A 21,161-nucleotide genomic window follows, 5' to 3' on the forward strand; every position below is an offset into this window, starting at 1 on the left:
GGTGTAAGTGGGGTCATTTTCTCTTCATTTTAGCTGCATGCTCTCACAAACTCTGGCAGTACTGGGATGTATGCGTCATGACTAGTCGATCCGCCACTTGTTCTACGTATTGAGCTGCGGGGTTATGCAAGGTGGCATAGCTTGTACCGGATTTGAATGGGATGGAGCACAAGCTGAAGGTTCCCCGTGCTACAAGCCAATCAGTACCGCCTTACTGTTCAAAGTGGCACCCGATGGAGACGCGCGTGCCTCACAGGTGGGGGCCAGTATGCATGTAAGCCGCACACTCGCAACGGCTGTACGATCAGTCCGCGCAATGAAAAATTTCACGCTCTCCCCACTTTGCTGTTCTGGTTTTTCCGCTGTCCGTATGGATCTATCTACTAGCAACGGTAAGCTTGTCTTTCATGAATCATATGTCTCTTTCGTAGATTTCTGACTCTCTGCAGGCAATGGCTCCAATCCCGCTCCGCGCATCGGCGACGGGGGTTCTCATGACTCCCCCGAAACTGTTACGCCAGTCATTAAAGTCTCATTACCGGATGAGGACCTTCCTTCTGACCCAGCAGTCGCTATATCTCCATCGCAGCCGCCGCACAAGCTTGTTCGCAGCAAAAGCCTGACAGCAATTCCCGGCGTGGGTGACGAGCAACTTGCATCAACGAAATCCTGGAAACCTTCGAAGCGCTTATCATTCCTGTTACCCGAGAAGGTCGCGGTACCGATAATCAGTGAGAAACGAAGGCTTGAGAAAAGAGAAAGCAAGACCGGCCAAGAGTGGGTTTTCCTCAGTCGCCGAAAATTAAAAAAACAAAAAAACCGAAGGAATGAAAGGCTTCATTTGCTAACCATCTCAAGTGCTCGAACCTCTTCACCATCCCGACACGCCACCTTTCAGCATGTGATTCCAGCTATAAAGGTTCGCAAGCTTAGTGAGCCCAAAGACAATACCAATGGATGTCAAGTAGACGTTGTGGTCATACACATGTGCGGGAATCGTAAGAAAAACGTTGACTGGGAGATGTCCGTATTCATCGAGCCGAAAGACAAGAAAGAGACATACCTTGACGAACAATGCCAGGCACGCAAACGATCGCAACTCAGGTGAATATCTTTCAATCAAGCTACATCTCTATGGAACTGATCATCTAGGCGGACGGTATCTCAGGGCAATGAAAGCCTCCTTCCCCCAGAAGTACCCGACCTGCAAGCTTCTGCTGCCGCCGTGAACTGGCTCGAAGACCAGGACATGCTACCCAAAGCTCTCCCTAAAGCAAGGATCACCGCTTTTGGTCTGGACATCAATCAAAGTATCTCGAACAGTGCGAACGCTCCAATTGACCTGAAGTTTGCTGCGACAGAGATCCTGAAAGAATTCTTGAGGCAATGGGACGGAGATGAACAAAGATCCATCGTCTTCATCGGCCATGGCTATGGCACTATCGTCATTGAACACTTGCTTTTCGGAGATCTGCTGAAGACAGTTGGAGAAGACTCGAGGCTCCAAATAGTCGAGTCTACCGCCGCAGTTGTCATGTTTTCCCCACCGCTGGAACGTTTCGACAACCTGATCAGCTGGATGGCAAACGATTTCAACATACCGAGATGTTCAGCAATATTTGAAGCGCGTAAGGCCAACAATGATCGTGCACCCAATGTCATTTGGGACGACTTTCTCAAGAAAACGGAGCCGCGAAATATTGCCACGTTTGGATACTTGGAGCAAAACAACGAGCCAAAGAAGGCTAAGAGCACCAATGCACAACCGCAAACCCGTTTGAAGCGCTTTGATAGGACCTGGACATTCGACACGGATGTCGACAACATTGCGAGGATCAGCCATGCAAACGACATCCGGTTCAAGAACCTTGCGAAGGCCGTGTCAGAGTACGTGGGTGTCCACCAACTTCTTCGGGCTGGCAGGATCCCTGATGAGGACCTCATTGATGACTTACTCGGAGCCTCGATCGACTTCAACTTTGAGAACGGAAAGAGACAGACAGTCCTACATTTGGCTGTTGAGCAAGGCTTGGACAGACTCGTCAAGAGTTTGGTCAACAGTGGCAAGGTTGATTTGGATCGCCAGGATGATTCTGGAAACACAGCACTCCATATCTCCATTGCGTCTCGCTTCCATCACAGTCGGGACATGGTCTTTCATCTGCTAAAAGCCGGTGCAAACACTGGAGTCATGAACAAACTTGGCAAGTCAGCTGAAGAGTTGGCGCTAGAAGCCAACATATCCATCAAAGAACTCTTCAGAAAGCGGCCATTGGTTGAAGGTCCTATCGGACCACGCACGTTGGTCGGGGGAAAGCCAGCAAATCCCGCCGCCCAGGCGTCATGCCAGAAGGCCGGCATGGTGGCGCGAGAAGTTTTCAAACCCACCAAATCGAAACCAGAAAGACACCTCCCCGTGTACAAGTCGGTGCACGACTTTATATACACCGACGACAATATTGATGATTTTTTCCAAGCGGCGTATCATGAGCACCCAGGTACTGCCATGTGTAGATGGTACCACATCCCGATGAACAATGTAAGAGCATCGGACGCTACTACACGAAGACTACTAACTCAATATGTCAGATGGCTTGGGTACACGTGAGGTTTCGTATCCCTACTGTTGCTTGGTATCGCTGACAAGTCAGGACCTGTTCGCAAAATTGAAACTGCCTCATTGGCCCTGGCCGAAACCATACAAGCGCAGTAAAATCCACTATGGTGTAAGACAAGCCAAGTAAGATGCAATCCTTTGAACTTCCTCGTGCTGACTTTGTAGCGATACATGAGCCCTGAGGCTACACGGCTGCCAGGACTGCCAAGGTCTTACAGTACACCTAGCCATGATAGCTGGGTTGTTTTCGTAGGTTTTGGCCTGTTTTCGAGGACCGGAGGTTAACGATAGACAGATGCCATATATCAGCTACGAAAGCTGTCTTCGGCAACAGCAGATTGCCAGCATTACTGAAAGAGCAGGGGTAACACTTCCAGGAATATTCCGCCTTTCTAATCTGCCCTTCTCTCGCCCTCGCCTAATTGACCGAAGGCGAAGTAGAAATAATGTCGGCGCAAACATTCTACCAAGCGAAGATCCTGAGGCCTTGGCCATAAAAGGCTACTTGAACGACCATAACCACAACCAGAGTCAGCATCTCACATTTCATGTCAGACGGTAAGTTCATATTCCCGCAGAGTGGAGACCTATGTTCTATCGGAGCATATTGGTCTACTTCCTGGATATGACCTCGTTCAATATCTTGCGAGAAAAAACAGCGGCTAACGCTTCCCTTGAAGGACACTTGATCAATCTTACTACAACATGTTAAAGGACACCTCCTACAGGGACAGGACCCAAGTTGTCTCTCGTTGTGCAAAGCTTGAATGGCAAGACTCACCTGACCATAACGTACTTATGGTGGACCAGCTTTGGTTGTGGTTCCTCAAAGGCAAAGACGGTAAGCCGGACACCATCATCACCAGTTTCCCGTCGCGTGAAGGAGCCACATATCCGCAGTCGACTCGCGAAGCAGACGACCTACAAGGCACTATCCTGGATCCCACCGACCGGAAGTGTATCTCCGAAAGTACCGACCTGGTCTCCCGCATTCTTTCCGTGTGTTGCAACGCTTTCGATCGTCACCAGCATCTGGAGTCCATCAACTTCCTTTACTTCTTTGAGAGCGCCATAGGCCGTGCGGTAGGTAGAACTGCACTCAAGTTCTTGGACTACAGGCTAACAAGGGCGTAGGAGGAGGAAGAAACACGTCTGTTCCGACATTTCCGACGACGCGCGAACACTCTCCACTCCCTTCACGAAAAACATCCAACCTACTCGGAGCACAGGAGTATGTTACTGAAAAAGCTACTGGACATCTTGAAGGAATCGAAGCTGCTCAAAGAAATCAAAGACATCCTGGACGAGATCAAGATGATCAAGTCCGTTTTGAAAGACCAGTACAAAGTCGTGAAATCTCTCCAAGAGCTTGTGCAGCCTCACCACCCGTCGCGCGGCAAAGGCGCGTCTCATCTCCACACGGAAAACAAGTTCTCCAACGTCTTGACGTTGATTCGAGATACCGACGAAAGTTTTGACGTCATGGAAGCACATGCGAAGCAGGTGGAGAATGGGGTAAGAAAAATCCATACATGATATCAAGACCTCGCTACAAGCGCTGACCATTGGCAGCTTGAGCACCTCCTCGACCTCAAACAAAAGCAAGCGAATTTGTGGGAGGCCCGGTCTTCCCGTGAGGGTGCCGAAGAAGCCGCTAAGCAGGGCAAGGTATGCCATCCCTCTACCGCTCCTTCGATATTTCGCTAACGTTACGTTATCCAGACCATACTCGTCTTCACCGTCGTCACAATTATCTTCGTAGGTCTCAGCCCCTACTCAACATTGCACTATACTGAAACTGGCAGCTCCCGCTTTCCTTCATGGCCTCCTTCTTCTCCCTCGGTGTCTCGATCTTCCCAAAACAAGACGGCGAGAACAACCTTCCTCTCGGCTGGGTCGCAGCCTTCCTCTGTCAGTCCAAGACCCACCGCATATCCCCTCACGGCTCCACACCGGCGCTAACACGAACTCCAACAAAAAGTCGGCATATCATTCGCCGTGTCCATCCCCTTCATCCTGCTCGCCTTCAAGATCGAAAGCTTCTCCTCGGCCTGGACGCGCCTCACGCACTCCGCCAACAAGTGCGCGGCCTTCATCCTGCTCAAGCCCCTCGGCCGGGTCCCCAGCCGGCGCGTGCGGGCCAAGGGCCAGGAGTGGTACAGGGCGTGGGTGAGCTTCATCGCCAAGCACGACCTCCCGCTCAGGCCGGACGGGGAGACGGCGGCCCGGCTGAAGCGCGAGACGGACGGCGCCGCCGGCGCCGCCGCCGCCGCGGCCGCGCCGCCCGAGCCGAGCTCCGGCTCCGACTCGAGCTCGGATGGGGAGGTGAGCGACGAGGAGGAGCTGGACTTGGCTGTGCGGCAGACGGAGAGGCAGAGGAACTTGCTGCTGTGGATGAAGGCGGCTGAGCGTTGAGGGGTGGTGCGCGAGGTTTGTACTCGTTGCGTGGGCTTTTCCCATTTGATCTAACCTTTGATCCTCCCTTTTTTTTTTTTTTTTGTTGGGGGGGAGGGGGGGATATTTACAGCAAAAAGCGCAGTAAAAACACAAACTCACGGTGACGTAGACGCTCTATAGCAGGCGGATCCCACCGCGGATCCCTCGCTATCGGCGAAGCCGAAGCTCTTGTCGATCATGATCATACGGGAGGAGTGTCGTCCGCAATCCGTTCTGTAAGCTTTCGTTGTATGACAGAGGTCAGTGATGAGATTGTTGGGCTGTCGAGCTTTGCAATTGCGGAAGAACTGAGTGGGCGACGTTGGACGGGCAGGTTGGCGCGGTATGGCCGCCTCCTGTAACACCCTTGGCAAAGCTGTAAGGCGTGTCGACCACTTGGGGGGAAAAGTAGCGGCGGGGAGAACCGCGAGGGCATGGAGAGAGGAATCGAAATGCGCGGCCCGACGGAGTTCTGCTTCCACTCTCCGGCCAAGGTACCACCTCAAAACCTAAAGGCTGACGAGCAAGTGTTGTAGGTCTTCATCTTGCCTTTACGCTATTTTTATAATAAAAAAACTCTCAACGTGCTTTGTTTTTTTCGACAAACTCTGAGTTCAACCCCGCAGCTCTGCATTGGTTTATTTGATCACATATGGCCCTTGTAGATATCATTCAGCATCAAGCTTCCTTTCAAAAAGCGGTAAAGAAGTGTAATAAGTACTCAAGAAACTCAACTAAAACGTCAAACTCTATACATTCACTCCTCCGTCCTCCAAACCACCACCTCACACAACGACCTCCCTCCTCCTACTCCACTGATGCTTCTCCTCCCCCTCTCCCGGCACGCGGTTCTTCTCCTCATAAAGCCGCTTCGTCAACGACTTGTACAAAAACTTGCTATCCGCGTTATACCTGATGTTGTGATCCGAATCGGTAAACCACTGGCTGTCGAACTTATCCGGGCCGACGCCGCCGGCCATCAGCACGTCGGCCAGGACGGCCGAATGCTGAAAGTGCACGTTGTCGTCTCCCAAGCCGTGCGTGACGAGGAAGCCACCCGCAATGTTCCTGAACCCGTCCGTCTTGCGCACGGCCGTCTCGTTGTAGCCGGCGGGGTTGGCGGCGAACGTCTTCATGTAGCGCTCCGTGTACATGGAGTCGTAGAAGCGCCAGTCGGCGACGGGCGCCGTGATGAGGCCGAGCGAGAAGACGCCCGAGTCGAGCTCGACCACCTTGCTCGACAGGTACCCGCCGAACGACCACCCCCAGATGGCCACGTGGTCCGGGTCCGCCCACGGGTTGCTCTCGAGCATCTGCCGCGCCGCCCACACCTGGTCTTCGGCCTCGAGCTTGCCGAGCTGCCGGCTGACCTGCGCGCGGAAGGCGCGGCCCTTGTAGCCGGTCCCGCGGCCGTCGACGACCCACTGCGCGTACTCCAGCTCCGGGTCCGACGCGACGTAGGCGTTCCACGACAGCGGGTCCCACGTCTTGGGCACCTCTTGCGCGCCGGGCCCGCCGTAGGGGTTGAAGAGCACGGGGTATTTCTTCGAGGGGTCGAAGTTCGGCGGGAGGCGTTGCATCACGTTGAGCTTGGCGCCCGAGGGGTGGTCGAGCTCGAACCAGCTGACCTCGGGGAGCTTGTACTCGTTGATCTCGGCGTAGAAGGCGGCGTTGTCGACGAGCGTGCGCAGCGGCGTGGTGGTGCTGTTGATCGAGTAGAGCTCCTGGTAGGGGACGTCCGGGCCTTGGTACGAGAGCGCGTAGTAGCCGCCGCCGCTGGAGAAGGAGGCGGACCAGTAGGCGGGGATGGTGTCGTCGACGAGGGGCGTCTTCTTGCGGGTGGTGTAGGAGACGGAGTAGAGGTGCGATTCAGTGCTGTGGTGCTCAGTGGAGGTGTAGTAGACAAGGCTTCGGGCCGTGTCGACCTTGAGGATTGAACGGACTTCCCATTCGCCGCTGGTCAGCGGGATGGCCGCTCCGCCGTTGACGGGATAGAGGTAGATGTGCGTCCAGCCGGAAACGTCCGAGAGGTCGAGGTAGTAGGTTCCGTTGGTGCCGTTGCCGGCCGCAGCGCCTACGTAGGTGATGGCGAGGTTGTTGTCGAGCCAGCCCTCGGTTTCTGAGCGCTCACGCACAACGGAGCTCGAGCCCGAGGCAACATCGACATTGACGACTTTTTCGGAATCCTGGACTCTGTTGTAGGCGCGGAACAGCACGTTGGAGTGGTCGTCAGTAGCCCAAGCAACCTCCCCGATGATGATGTCATCTGCAGGGAACGCATCGATAGCAATGGGAGTGATTTCAGAAGAGGCAATATCCAGCAGATTGAAGCCTACGGTTGGATTGGTAGCGTCGACCTTGGGGTACCTGAGTTCCAGCTCACGCGGGTAAGAGTTTCCGTACTCAGTGCTGCTCGAGTGTAAGCGAGGGTTGTGTATGCATGAACAAGACAAGGTGCTTACTTGTCGAGGTAGTACTGCACGCGGAATGTCGGCACGCCGGTCTCGTTGAAGTTGAGATAGGCAATCTTCTCGCCGTCTGGGCTCCACCAAAGCGCGTAGCGGTCGCCCAAGATTTCCTCCTCCATTACCCAGTCGGGGATTGCATTGAAGGTATCAGGGCCACCATCAGAAGTAATGCGCGTAACCTCACCGTCGGCCCATATATACAGGTCGTTGGCGCGAACAAAGGCGATCTTTTCCCCATTGGGATCCCACTCGGCGTACTGGATATCCCCCGCTTGGTCGGCGACCAAAGCATCCAAGCTGCCCGTGGCAATGTCGAGGACGAAGTAATCGGCAAAATAGGAGTGGCGGTATTGCTTCGTATAGTTGGTTGCCCACAAGACGCGGCTCAGGTCGGTGCTAATCCAATAGTCCCAGTAGTCGGCGGGCACCTGGTCGGCGGCCACAAATGTCTCGTTCTGGCCGGTAATGGCGTTGGCTAGAATCAGAGCGCCGTCGTCGCCTGCGAAGATGTACTGGCCGTCGACGTCGCTGGCCACCCACGCCAGCGACACCGAAGACGGGCGCAGGCTCGTGGGCACGGTTTCGTTGAAGGTAAGGAGCTTGGTGCCATTGGTCCTCGGGGCCGTGGCGCCGCGCGGCGGGTAGATGGCGCTGACACCAACGGCGGCGCTGAGGGCAGCAAGCAGCAGGGAGAGCTTCATGGTGGTGAGCCCGGGAAGAGGCGCGACCGAAGGTGGGGGAGCGAGTGCGTCAACGGCGAGGTGCAGTAGTGCGGGCTATATATGTATATCGAGATTGCATGGACGGCGAGAGATGGGCGGTCCGCTTGGCGGCAGCGTCGTACACAGTGTTTGCGCGTCCCAAACAGGAAGCTGGCAAAACATGACATCTGAGGCGGACGGCTTGGCAGCTTGGCCGGCGGAGCGAGAGGCGAAGATGCAGCGCGGGCCGGAGATAGGGTCGCTTTGGAGGAGCTCGAGGATTTTCCCGCTCATGGGGCATGGCATTGCGCGATCAAGGGTGCATTTGCGCGTGTCAGGACACATGCAGGAACGGCCGGGCGGCCACGGATTCTACCTATCGCTGAAACCAGGCCAATCCCAGCCTCGACGGCCACGACTTCTCCATCGCTTGTCAGCACTCCACGAAGTCGCCGTCTCTGGGCCAAGCAAGGGAATACAAACTCTGCTGGCCTGAGACAACGCCCCGCCACCGAATCGGCCTTTTTTTCCGCGTTACGCCCGGTCCTGGAAAGTCAAAAGAAAAGGAAATACGAGGAAAGCGAGACGGGTTCCGTGAGCGGAATGAATGCATCTAACACATCGTATTGGCTGGTATCTGTCATCGCCGCGGATCCGGTAAAATGCAAAGAGGTATCATGACCCATAACCAAACAGAAACTCCAGGGATATCATCGTCAAACTGAATCGCACCCCGCATTCTTCAACCCATGTTTCCTCCGCACCCTTCGCTCCATGCCCTCGCCACCGCAAGACGGGCAGCAGCGCCCTCCGCTCCCTTCTTCTCAACGGTACTGCGCATACTGCTGGTGCTGCACGGGCTTGAGCTCCTCGTCGGCGCCTCTGCTGTCGTACAAGGGGACGCCGTGGACTGGTGGCTGGTTGTACGGTCCGGCGTAACTCGTCTGCCCGTATTCCTGCGCCGACAGCTGGTTGTTGATCGGGTTGGCCGCCGGCGCGTAGTGGCCCGAGTTGGACGCGCGCAGATTGCGGTCGCGGCGGAAGACGGTGCAGGCGTAGATGAAGAGGCTGATGTAGAGGAGCCTGCCGCATACGTCAGCCAATGGTCGCCGTAGTAAAACGAAAAAAAAAAACTTACAAGGCGGCGATGCCGAAGATGCCCACGTAGACGCGGCCGTAGGAGGCGTTGCCGATGAACTGCAGCACGACGATGGCGATCCAGAAGAGCAGTTGCAGGGTGTTGATGATCAGGAAGGTGCGCGGGCTCAGCGAGTGGCGCACGTATTGGACCATGCACCAGATGTCAAGGAGGAGCGAGACGATGAATAGCGTCATGAATACGGCAACGACACTGTGCACGGGGTTAGAGGTTGCGCTTCCATGTTTGTTTTTGGCTGCTTACGCCTTTGCCGCGTTGACTGCGCTGTCGTCATAGTCTTCGTAGAGCTCGTCGCTCGGATCCTTGATCAAGACGGCGAGGATAAAGGCGTACATGGCGATGATGATTATCGTCAGCCCATCGCGAAGGATCCAGATCGGAAGCAGAACGCGCTTCTTCCAAGGCGAGGTTTCCCGTGTGTAGCGCGCCATGTTTGGTTCGGTGTTGAGCAGACCGAGTTGTAGTCGTGCGAGGCAGTGAAGACAAAGAAAACCTGGGACCGACACAGCTAATATATGTAAACCTGCTTGACCGCTTGCACTTGCTTTGTGGCTGTGGCTGGGTTGTCTCGACTACTGCCATCCTTCGCTGCCCCCGCCTCTCATACGCTGTCAGGCACCAGCCCACGCCGCTCCCGCACTTTAAAATACCGAAATAGCATACGGACTTCCCCAAAGGGCATGGATTGTCACCAGTCTGCCGAGCGGGGCTCTGCCTGAATCCTGGCGCGTGACTGGCCGACAAGCGCGAAGGATTTTGGGGGCGAAGTTGTGCTGCTTGGCGAGCACTGCCTGCCTACTAGGCACCACAGTGGGTAACCAAAGAAATTGACTCGTCGGCTACACGTCTATATCAGTACTCGCATCCATATCCGCACATCTTCTTACACCGCCCATGCGAAGCACCGCCCATGCGAAGCACCGCCGCGACTAATTTTCTTTCGCCGTCCACTGTGCAAGCACCATGGTAACTCTGTAGCACACCAGCAGGAACAATGTATGAATTGGAAGAGCCCACAGGTCATAGGAACCATCCGGCAATGTCAACTACAGGGAAGCAAATACTAGTCTAAACCTTGTTCACCTTCTCGGCCTTTCTCTTCGAAAGCATCTTCTTAACCTTCGAAATAACACGACGCCAGAGGTCTCGAACGCCGGTGCGCTTCATTTCGCCATTCTCCTTAAACCGCACCTTTTTGTCGTCGTGAAGAGAAGCACCCGCCGTCGGTACTGGGACCTCATTTGCCTGAAGAGTCGGAGACGTCGTCAACCTCTTTTTCATGGCTGCTTCCAAGCCTGTGAGAACTGTCTCGATTTCCTTGAATTTCTGATCAATCTCGCTGTCCATCGTTGCGATGTCTGTGGAACTTGGGTTCCCAATAGTCTCGTCGTCCGCCATTGGAGCCGCCTTCACGACGTCTGCCGGGCCTGAGATCGGGACAGCTTCGTCGCTCATTATTAAAGCTGTCTGCGGAACGTCTGTGTGATTTGAGCTCTCGATAGTCTCAACGCTCATGGTTGGGTCTGCCTTCGGCATGTCTGTGTAACTCGAGCCCTGGATAGTCTTGTCGTCCACGATTAAGACTGCCTGCGGGACGTTTGTAGAACCTGACTTCTCGATAGTCTCGCCCACGGCCGGAGCTGCCTCTAAGACGACTGTAGAATCTGACTTGTCGATAGTCTCGTCAATAGTTGGAGCAGCCTCCGGGACGTTTGTGGAACCTGAGTTCTGGACGGCCTCGTCGCTCACGACTAAGACTACCTGCGGGACTACCATGGAGGTTGAGCGCTTGCTAATCTCGCCTACGGCCTCCGGGACGTCCGTGGAACCTGGGTTCTGAATGGCTTCATCGCTCACGATTGAGACTACCCGCGGGGCTGTTATGGAGTTTGAGCGCTTGTTAATCTGGCCCACGGCCTCCGGGACGTCCGTGGAACCTGGGTTCTGAATGGCTCCATCGCTCACGATTGGGACTGCCTGCGGGACTATTATGGAGTTTGAGCGTCCGGTAATCTGGCCCACGGTTGGAGCTGCCTCGGAGCTGTATGTGGAGCGTGGGTTCTGGACGGCTTCATCGCTCACGATCGAGACTACCTGCGGGACTGTTATGGAGTTTGAGCGCTCGGTAATCTCGCCCACGGTTGGAGCTGCCTCCGAGCTGTCTGTGGAACTTGGGCTCCGAATGGCTTCTTCGCTCACGATTGGGACTGCCTGCGGGACGTCTGTGGAGTTCGGGTGCTGGACAGCGTCCGGAACTACGTAGCGCTCACGCTCTAATTCGAGAGCAGAGTCCCCTCCGAACACAAGGGCGTAGTTGTGCGAAATCAGAGGAGCTGGAAACTCGATGGGTGGAAGAACGGGAGGAGATTCAGGCGAGTCGGCTGCGCGGTGCTTGGAGAAAGACGGCATGGAATCGGCTACAGTCGAAGCCGCTGAAAAGGAATGATGACCGCCGAAGATACGCTCTTTTGGGCTACCCATACCCGGGAGCGACGGTCGGAAGGAAGAAATCTCGATGGGATTGGAATCTTGACATGTGTGAGTGCGGTTCCGACGGCCACGATAGCACGATACGGTACCTGGTATCGGAAAAGAATAACTACTTCTGAGAGACGGGTCCCCGGCACTATGGCGATGAGGCGGCGACGCTCTAGGCAGAACGATGGACAATCTGAGGAGGGGGTTTGATCTAGTTTGCAAAAGCCAGGGGAAGCATCGTACGGCGGGCTTGCTGTTGCTGCCACGCTGGGGACCATGGGGGAACGGCGCATCGCAGAGTCGACACGCGCTTTCCTAGGCCAATGCCTTCCATGGCCCCTGCGATGCGGCAGCCGACCAAAGTCGAGGCCATCGCGAGGGATGCAGTTCCCCGTTGGTGAGCCATTCTTCCATGCGGCATCTTGTTCCGAGCTGCAAGATTACGTCTGCTGCACCCAGCGCAGCAGGCACGAGCTCTACCGCGATGGCAGCGAAATGCACGCATGGCGACGAGGTGTTCAGTCGAGTGGAGGCCGTGGTCGAGAGCCTCAGCAGCGGGCGGGCGTAGCTTGAGGCAAGGACATTGCTGCAGGTAAGACGCTAGCTGGGCAGGGAAGCGGCGACGCGGGTTCCATGGAAAGAAGAGCAAGCGGTATCAAGCGGCGCTGGCCCGCGGTAAAAGCCCGCGACGTCGGTCGGCGTTCATGCCTGACTTCTCCGGCGCCGGAAAGGCGGGGCACGCCAAAGGAGGGCGGGCCCGCTGGCCGTCGCTGAAATGCAGGTGCCCGCATCCCGGCGCATTACTTTCCCACTCACTCGCCTCCACGCCTATCCCGCAGCTGTTCTCGATTCCTCTCGCTGCGCCCTCCCCCTCGTGCGACTGTGACCCCGCCGCTGCCCACTCCGGTGCATACTCGCCCAGCCCAAGCTCTGCTGCTGCCCCCGCCTCAAACCCCACCACCCGGTCAACGAGCTCAGCTCACCTCAGCGCCTCACACAAACCGCCATCGCCACCTCTCGTGCGCCGCACACGAGCTTGCTCCTCCACCCGAGACACACGTCGCTAGCCTCCAGCCAACATGGCCTCGACCTCAGCTGCTGCCGGTCTTCTTGGCCGCCAACTCAAGCACATGCAAACGGACAAGGACATTCCGGGCATCAGTGTCGGCCTGGTGGATAACAACGTCTTTGAGTGGGAGGTCATGCTCATGATCAATGATGACTGCAAGTTCTACGGAGGTATGTGGGAGAACGGCTTGACTCGCACACCATGTGCACTGCCTCAGTGGCTTCAAAGTCCCTGTGCCACCTCTTCGCATGATCATTCCGAAGCGCATAGCACATAGACACCGTACTGATCAGTTCGCAGGTGGCTTCTTTAGGGCACGTCTGTCATTCCCGCCCGAGTACCCTCTGCTTCCTCCGAAGATGAAATTCGAGACTCCCATTTTCCACCCTAATAGTACGTCCGTCCCGCGCTCCGTGGTCATGCACCACGAGCTGCGCACGAAGCCCGGCCCTGCGTTGTTCAGTACTGACAAGAACTCAGTCTATCCCAGCGGCGATGTCTGCATCTCCATCCTACACCCTCCGGGTGACGACAAATACGGCTACGAGTCTGCTTCGGAACGTTGGTCGCCGGTCCAGACTCCTGAAACCATCCTCCTCTCCGTCATCTCCATGCTATCATCACCGAATGATGAGAGTCCTGCTAACGTCGAGGCCGGGAGGCTGTGGCGCGATGACCCCAAGGAATTCAAGAAGAAGGTCAGGAAGTGTGTGAGGGACAGCCTCGAGGAGGGCATGTAAGAAGCAGTCACGGCATTTCGTAGAAAGCATGGCGCCACTTCACTCCCGTTCTTTAAACTGGAGCTGGGCAGGTGTACATAGGTGGACTGGGTGGGTCTGGTTGGCGTATGAGATGCATGCATGGTAAAAGGCGTTAAACGGTTAGTCTCGCCTCTTACTTCATTTAGCACCAGATCTTTGATTTTGATCTTTTGACAACAATTTTTATACGACACTGTGGTACGCTTGTGATCGTTCTGGCACTAAAAAGAGCATCGGCGTTATTGTGTCTGGCTGTTTACTCTGCTGCTCCTGCGTTTGGGCCAGTAACAATATTGTATCTTTTTCGTTTTGACGAAAGACGCCAGCCTTCCTGTTGTTAAAAGGCATTGCGAGGTAGTACTGAACGTTTCATCTGCATAGCGTTCCACGGCGCATTTCGATGGTCGAAACTTCGCCCCCAGGACAATGGGTTACGTTTTGATGCTGCTTCGCAGTAGCTGTTACACACCATGTGCATACTTGTTTGAAGCTCATGTCCATATGCTGTTGCATTACTTTCCAACACTAGGTCAATCTCTATCAAAGCTCTGCTTTTGTCGCCCAAGGGACACGACTGCGCTCTCACAGTCCCCACCGCAGAAATCCATGTTGCGGTAGAACCAATCCTTGGTGAGTCTGTTGCTTCCGTGCAAGATGCATCAGCTTGTGTATGACGGTGAAGTGTTGCACTGGCTGTTAAGTCAAGCCATATATCCGTGATCTTAGCATTTTTACGACCTTCGTCCGGTGCAGGCTCTCAGCAGTCAACAGACTTCCTGTGCACGATACAGATTCACCTGCACCCTTCCACAGCGACGGAAAATGGAAGTTTGGCCGGCTGCGCGGTGGAACACATTGACTGTCAAGCAATGGACTACCGACAGACGCTGCGCTCAAAAAGGAAAATCGAATGACGTCAGGATGCCCGTTCTGGCAAGTTGCGTAAACCGTACGTTGGTGCTCTAGAAGGTCAGTTGGCAGCATGGCCAAGGGCATTTGCTCTTCTGCAAAAGCGCACAGCCGCGTGGGAAAGGAAGCGAGTCTGATGAGGGGGCAAAGAGGTAGCCAAAAGCGTGCGGGCGGTGAGAGCGCGGGCGCGTTGATTGGCTGGCGCAGCTGCAGTCGCGTCACGGGAAGATCGGCGGCCTGGCACAGTAAGATAAACCGCGTTTTGACCCTAGTCGCGACAGCAATCCTCTGTTCACCTCCGCCGACGCACCCTCTCCTTCTGCGAAACCACAAACTCTGCGCGCCCGACGCGTCGATCCCAACCACCATCCCCCCATCGCCCGGATCTTGCATCAGCGAGCGCATTCGACGCGTACACCATTTCCACCATTTAAATCCATAGTCCGCGTGCCCAAACGGGCAATATGGCGCCCTCGCGCAGTCGCAACTCTGAAGTCGCCTCGACCACCGACGTGTCCATGATCGACGCTCCCGACGCGACTGACGACTACACCCCCGACCCGCAGGATACCCCCGACTACACGGTACGCGTTCACGCCCGCGTATGCGACGCGTTCAGCTACTGACGTTGCGCCAGGACTCGGACTCAAACCTCAACACCGCCACGCCCAGCGAAGCGGGTGATGCAGCTCCCGCAGACGGTCGCAGGCGTCGCTCTGAGGCTCTGCAGCTCCGCAAGAGCGTACTGGGCAAGAAGCATGACCGTCTAGGCGAATCCAAGGTACGCCTCGCATCTCAATTTCCTACAGCATTCTCAACCCATGGTATTGGGCTAACATTGACTCAAGGAAGATGATTCCATCCGTCGATTCCGCTACCTGCTCGGCCTCACCGACCTGTTCCGCCACTTCATCGACTCAAGTCCCAACCCCCGTATCAAGGAGATCATGGCCGAGATCGACCGCCAGAACGAGGAGGAGGCCCACAGGGCGGCCAAGGGACACGCGCGCAAGGGCGGCGCTGGCGGTGACCGTCGCAGGAGAACTGAAAAGGAGGAGGATGCCGAGTTGCTTCGTGAAGAAAAACATGGTGGCTCCAGTGACTTGACCGTCTTCCGCGAGTCGCCTCCATACATCCAGGGTGTGATGAGGGACTACCAGATCGCCGGCTTGAATTGGCTTATTTCTCTCCATGAGAACGGTATTTCCGGCATCCTTGCCGATGAGATGGGTCTCGGAAAGACGCTCCAGACCATTTCCTTCATCGGTTATCTCCGCTTTGTCCGCGGCATCAATGGCCCCCATCTCGTCGCCGTACCGAAGTCCACCCTCGATAACTGGAAGAGAGAGTTTGAGAGGTGGATTCCCGAAGTCAATGTCCTCGTCTTGCAGGGCCAGAAGGACGAGCGTCAGCAGCTCATCAACGAGCGCCTTGTGGACGAGGGCTTCGACGTCTGCATCACCAGTTATGAGATGATTCTAAGGGAAAAGTCGCACCTGAAGAAGTTTGCATGGGAGTATATCATCATCGACGAAGCCCATCGTATCAAGAACGAGGAGTCTTCGCTTGCTCAGATCATCCGTGTCTTCAACTCCCGGAATCGGCTATTGATCACCGGAACCCCGCTGCAGAACAACCTGCACGAACTGTGGGCTCTTCTCAACTTCTTGATGCCTGACATCTTCGGCGACTCCGATGCCTTCGACCAGTGGTTTTCTGGCTCCTCGGAAGATCAGGATACCGTTGTGCAACAGCTTCACAAGGTCCTGCGTCCCTTCTTACTCCGTCGTGTCAAGAGTGATGTGGAGAAGAGCTTACTGCCGAAAAAAGAGGTCAACCTGTACATTGGCATGTCGGAAATGCAAGTCCAGTGGTACAAGAAGATTTTGGAAAAGGACATTGATGCTGTCAACGGCGCTGGCGGCAAGAAGGAGTCGAAGACTCGTCTATTGAATATTGTTATGCAGCTGAGGAAGTGCTGTAACCACCCCTACTTGTTTGACGGAGCGGAGCCTGGCCCCCCGTACACTACCGACGAGCATCTGGTCAACAATGCGGCGAAGATGGTCATGCTCGACAAGTTGCTGAAGCGCATGTTCGCCCAGGGCAGCCGCGTTCTGATTTTCTCGCAGATGAGCCGTCTGTTGGACATTCTGGAAGATTATTCCGTTATGAGAGGCTACCAGTACTGCCGTATCGACGGTTCCACTGCTCACGAGGACCGCATCGCTGCCATTGACGAGTACAACAAGCCCAACTCGGAGAAGTTTTTGTTCCTGCTCACCACTCGCGCCGGCGGCCTTGGTATCAACCTTACGTCCGCGGACATCGTCGTTCTGTTTGACAGCGATTGGAACCCCCAGGCTGATCTCCAGGCTATGGACCGCGCCCACCGTATCGGACAGACCAAGCAAGTTGTGGTATTCAGGTTCGTCACGGAGAACGCTATCGAGGAAAAGGTTCTCGAACGTGCTGCGCAGAAGCTCCGTCTGGACCAGCTCGTTATTCAGCAGGGTCGTGCTCAGCAACCTGCTAAGGCTGCTCAGTCGAAGGAAGAGTTGCTGAACATGATCCAGCACGGTGCCGAGAAGGTTTTCCAGAGCAACAGTGGCACCGGTGTTTTTGGTGAGGACACCACCGACGACGACATCGATGCTATTCTGAAGCGTGGCGAGGAGCGTACTGCGATGTTGAGCGCAAAATACGAGAAGCTCGGCATCGATGACCTGCAGAACTTTACCAGCGACTCTGCGTATGAGTGGAACGGCCAAAACTTTGTCAACAAGAAGAAAGAAATTGGCATAAACTGGATTAACCCCTCGAAGCGTGAGAGGAAAGAGCAGTCCTACTCGATGGATAAGTACTACCGCCAGGCTTTGATGACTGGCGGTCGGACGGCGGACACCAAGCCGAAGATTCCGAGAGCGCCCAAGCAAATTCAGATCCACGACTATCAATTCTTCAACCCTCGTCTGCAGGAGCTGCAGGACAAGGAGACTGCCTGGTACCGCAAGGAAAACAACATCAAGGCTCCTCTTCCGGAGGGTGAAGAATCAGAGATGGAGGCTCGTCTGGCAGAACAGGAGTTGGATCAGAAGGAGATCGATGATGCCGAGCCACTGACTGAGGCGGAGAAGGAGGAGAAGGACCGCCTGGCAGCAGAAGGTTTCGCCGACTGGAACAGACGCGACTTCCAGCAGTTCATCAATGGATCTGCCAAGTATGGCCGGAAGAACTACCAGATGATCGAGGACGAAGTGGACGGCAAGACGGCGGATGAAATTGAGGCTTACGCGAAGGTCTTCTGGAAGAAGTTCAAGGACATTGCCACGTGGGAGAAGTATGTTACCTCAATCGAGGAAGGTGAGGAGCGTCTCAAGAAGATTGAGCGCCAGCGCCAGCTTCTCCGCAAGAAGTTGGCCATGTACCGCGCGCCGCTCCAGCAACTCAAGCTGAACTACTCGGTCTCAACCACAAACAAGAAGGTCTACACGGAAGAGGAGGATCGGTTCCTGCTTGTGATGTTGGACAAGTATGGCGTAGACTCCGAGGGCATCTACGAGCGCATCCGCGATGAAGTTCGCGAGTCTCCTCTGTTCCGCTTCGACTGGTTCTTCCTCAGCCGTACTCCTGTTGAGATCAGCCGTCGCTGCAACACCCTCTTGACGACAGTTGTCAGGGAATTCGATGGCGATGGCGGAAAGGCCACCAACGGCACGGGCAAGGGCGGCAAGAGAGGTGCGGAGGACGAGGACGAGGACGAGAGCGAAGAGGACACTCCGGCTAAGAAGAAGGCAAAGAACGGCGTGAAGGTGAGTTAATTGTTTTGGAGCGACAGTAACCGAGCTTGGACTGACTTTTCGCAGAATAAGGCACTGGACAGCGTTCGCGGTGGCAGCAAGTCAGCATCAGCATCAGCCTCGCGTGCAAGCAGCGTTGTGTCGAACGGCTCTGCCACCACATCCAAGGGCAGTAAGGCTAAGGGCAAGAAGAAATAAGCGGGAGATTGAATCCTTTCACATTTTATGACTCGGGCGGGGCTGGCGTTAGGGTGTAAAACGGCAAGACGTATCATGGGCCTGATTTGGTCCCTGGCGGTACTCTGGGCGGTCATTCTTCATTGGGGGTATATCGTAGATCTGCTGTCTGGCTCTGTACGTTATAGAGAAGAATGGTGTATTCTCGGTTCGCCGACGGGATGGACAATCATGACCGTATTCATCAGGCGGGCTGTCGCCGTGCGAAGATGACGTACCACGCTAGTGCAAGCCAACGGAATATCATCCTGATCAAATGTCACCTGAAAAGTCGCGAGTTCATGGTGGTCGCGACGATGCTCGGCTTTTGGCGGGAGTTGAGGCCACGCAGGCCTCTCAGCCGCGCTGCACGATGACGCGCTAAGGTAGCCTCGAGCCAGATTCCCCCGAACACGCTGGAAAGTTACAGACAGTGTGACAGCTACCGCCCCCCGCATAACCCTTGAGCCACGCAACTCGCGCCACTCCCTCTGAACAACCAGCCAGCTTCTCTCGCTTCGACCAGTCCTTGACCGCGCATCACCGGATCTCGACATCGCAGCTTACGTCCATCGCACGCTTGCCCGTAGCAAATACCCCGCCAACGCGACCATCGCCGCCGCTCCGACAAACAAAAAGAAAAGCAACCCACCTACCTACCTACACACCTCCCACCCGTCTACAAACGAACGAAACGAACAAAAACACACACACATACACACATACACACACCATGGCCACCACCGCCGTCATCTCCGCCGACGACGGCGCGCTGGAGCCGACGCTGCAGTCGATCCTGGACCAGCAGACGCTGCGCTGGATCTTCGTGGGCGGCAAGGGCGGCGTGGGCAAGACGACGACGTCGTGCTCGCTGGCGATCCAGCTGGCGCGCGCGCGCAAGTCGGTGCTGCTCATCAGCACCGACCCCGCCCACAACCTCAGCGACGCCTTCAACCAGAAGTTCGGCAAGGACGCGCGCCTCGTCGACGGGTTCGCCAACCTCAGCGCCATGGAGATCGACCCCAACGGCAGCATCCAGGACCTGCTCGCCGCGGGCGGCGAGGGCGCGGAGGAGGCGATGCAGGGCTTGGGTGGCATGGGGAACATGATGCAGGATTTGGCGTTTAGTGTGAGTGTGGTTTTCTTTTTTTTTTCTTTTCTTTGCTCCTGTGCCACATTTCTCATGCTCCCCCGGGGTCTTTTGGGATCGGAGTGATGGGTGCATTGGGGGGTGGTCACTGGTGGGCGAGGGGAAGAGAGAGAGAGAGAGAGAGAGAGAGAGAGAGAGAGAAAGGGCATGAATGGCTGTGCTGACTGTGTGGCGATTTCTTCAGATCCCGGGTGTGGACGAGGCCATGTCGTTCGCCGAGGTGCTCAAGCAGGTCAAGAGCCTGTCGTACGAGGTCATCGTGTTCGACACGGCGCCGACGGGCCACACGCTGCGGTTCCTGCAGTTCCCGACGGTCATGGAGAAGGCGCTGGCGAAGCTGTCGCAGCTGTCGTCGCAGTTCGGCCCCATGCTGAACAGCGTGCTGGGCGCGCGCGGCGGCCTGCCCGGCGGCCAGAACCTGGATGACATGCTGGCCAAGATGGAGAGCCTGCGCGAGACCATCGCCGAGGTCAACACGCAGTTCAAGAACGCCGACATGACGACGTTCGTGTGCGTGTGCATCCCCGAGTTCTTGTCGCTGTACGAGACGGAGCGCATGATCCAGGAGCTCACCAGCTACGAGATCGACACGCACACCATCGTCGTGAACCAGCTGCTGTTCCCCAAGGCGGACAACCCGTGCGAGCAGTGCAACGCGAGGCGGAAGATGCAGAAGAAGTATCTGGATCAGATCGAGGAGCTGTACGACGAGTTCAACGTGGTCAAGATGCCGCTGCTGGTCGAGGAGGTGCGCGGGAAGGAGAAGTTGGAGAAGTGAGTACTTCTTGGAGCATTCATTTCCTTGGGCAACTGGGCTAATCTTTCTCTTTCCTATAGGTTCAGCGAGATGCTCGTCAAGCCTTACATCCCCCCGCAGTGAGGGAGTTCACGTTGGCGTCTATCGGTCGAGGAGCATACTGGGAGTACTTTGAGCGGATTTGGGGCCTACTGCAACGTGCCTGCACGACACTGAGGAAAAGACTCTCGGACACATGAGCAATGCACTTGTATGAATGGTCACGTGCCTTTTTTATACTTTTTTTTTCCAAGGCATTGACGTGCGGTAAGAGGAATGAAAGACACGGAATGCTGATTGGAGCGGCCTGGTACATACTAGTGGAGAGGACTACGCAAGGACTATGCTTTATTTTCTTTTTCTGCTGTAGACAGGGAAGGCTGGAGCAGAGCTACTGCGGCTGAGAAACGCATGACAGCGAGTTAAATAGTACGACTTGAGGCTACCGTTTCTATCTCTGGATTGCACATGCAACCTGACAGGCACTTACTACGTACAGATGTGGATGTCCGAACCTGATGGCCAGTTCATCAAACCATCCGCACGCCATTTTTCAACCTCGATGTTTGCCTACGATGGAGTGATTCTTGATGTTTTTGTT

General features: G+C 55.6%; 7 protein-coding genes across 7 annotated transcripts; 4 read left to right on the forward strand and 3 right to left on the reverse strand.

Annotated features, from left to right (window-relative positions):
• Positions 1-370: 370 nt before the first annotated feature.
• BKCO1_4500026 (ankyrin repeat protein) lies at positions 371-5,032 on the forward strand (the record flags this gene model as incomplete). The annotated part of the gene is made up of 14 exons (XM_020276184.1): positions 371-392; positions 450-777; positions 859-1,104; positions 1,153-2,539; positions 2,590-2,598; positions 2,652-2,726; positions 2,783-2,866; positions 2,913-3,175; positions 3,298-3,700; positions 3,752-4,132; positions 4,190-4,285; positions 4,340-4,375; positions 4,423-4,528; positions 4,599-5,032. 14 exons carry the CDS (start codon positions 371-373, stop codon positions 5,030-5,032), a joined length of 3,870 nt encoding a protein of 1,289 aa, XP_020127938.1.
• Positions 5,033-5,838: 806 nt separating this feature from the next.
• Positions 5,839-8,222, reverse strand: BKCO1_4500027 (extracellular dipeptidyl-peptidase dpp4; the record flags this gene model as incomplete). Its single annotated transcript, XM_020276185.1, has 2 exons — positions 5,839-7,462; positions 7,516-8,222. The coding sequence occupies 2 exons, from the start codon at positions 8,220-8,222 to the stop codon at positions 5,839-5,841; spliced, it is 2,331 nt and encodes a 776-aa protein (XP_020127939.1).
• Positions 8,223-9,046: 824 nt separating this feature from the next.
• Positions 9,047-9,812, reverse strand: BKCO1_4500028 (cys met metabolism pyridoxal phosphate-dependent enzyme protein; the record flags this gene model as incomplete). Its single annotated transcript, XM_020276186.1, has 3 exons — positions 9,047-9,305; positions 9,361-9,573; positions 9,625-9,812. The coding sequence occupies 3 exons, from the start codon at positions 9,810-9,812 to the stop codon at positions 9,047-9,049; spliced, it is 660 nt and encodes a 219-aa protein (XP_020127932.1).
• Positions 9,813-10,449: 637 nt separating this feature from the next.
• Positions 10,450-11,790, reverse strand: BKCO1_4500029 (serine-rich repeat adhesion protein; the record flags this gene model as incomplete). Its single annotated transcript, XM_020276187.1, has 1 exon — positions 10,450-11,790. One exon carries the CDS (start codon positions 11,788-11,790, stop codon positions 10,450-10,452), a length of 1,341 nt encoding a protein of 446 aa, XP_020127933.1.
• A 1,148-nt stretch (positions 11,791-12,938) lies between these two features.
• BKCO1_4500030 (ubiquitin-conjugating enzyme e2 15) lies at positions 12,939-13,668 on the forward strand (the record flags this gene model as incomplete). The annotated part of the gene is made up of 3 exons (XM_020276189.1): positions 12,939-13,098; positions 13,229-13,321; positions 13,409-13,668. 3 exons carry the CDS (start codon positions 12,939-12,941, stop codon positions 13,666-13,668), a joined length of 513 nt encoding a protein of 170 aa, XP_020127996.1.
• A 1,394-nt stretch (positions 13,669-15,062) lies between these two features.
• Positions 15,063-18,596, forward strand: BKCO1_4500031 (chromatin remodelling complex atpase chain isw1; the record flags this gene model as incomplete). The annotated part of the gene is made up of 4 exons (XM_020276190.1): positions 15,063-15,182; positions 15,236-15,379; positions 15,447-18,410; positions 18,465-18,596. The coding sequence occupies 4 exons, from the start codon at positions 15,063-15,065 to the stop codon at positions 18,594-18,596; spliced, it is 3,360 nt and encodes a 1,119-aa protein (XP_020127995.1).
• Positions 18,597-19,347: 751 nt separating this feature from the next.
• BKCO1_4500032 (atpase get3) lies at positions 19,348-20,644 on the forward strand (the record flags this gene model as incomplete). Its single annotated transcript, XM_020276191.1, has 3 exons — positions 19,348-19,743; positions 19,949-20,538; positions 20,602-20,644. 3 exons carry the CDS (start codon positions 19,348-19,350, stop codon positions 20,642-20,644), a joined length of 1,029 nt encoding a protein of 342 aa, XP_020127998.1.
• Between the last annotated feature and the right edge of the window lie 517 nt (positions 20,645-21,161).

The sequence above is a fragment of the Diplodia corticola genome (genome assembly GCF_001883845.1).
Source record: "Diplodia corticola strain CBS 112549 chromosome Unknown scaffold45, whole genome shotgun sequence".
Lineage (NCBI taxonomy): Eukaryota > Fungi > Ascomycota > Dothideomycetes > Botryosphaeriales > Botryosphaeriaceae > Diplodia > Diplodia corticola.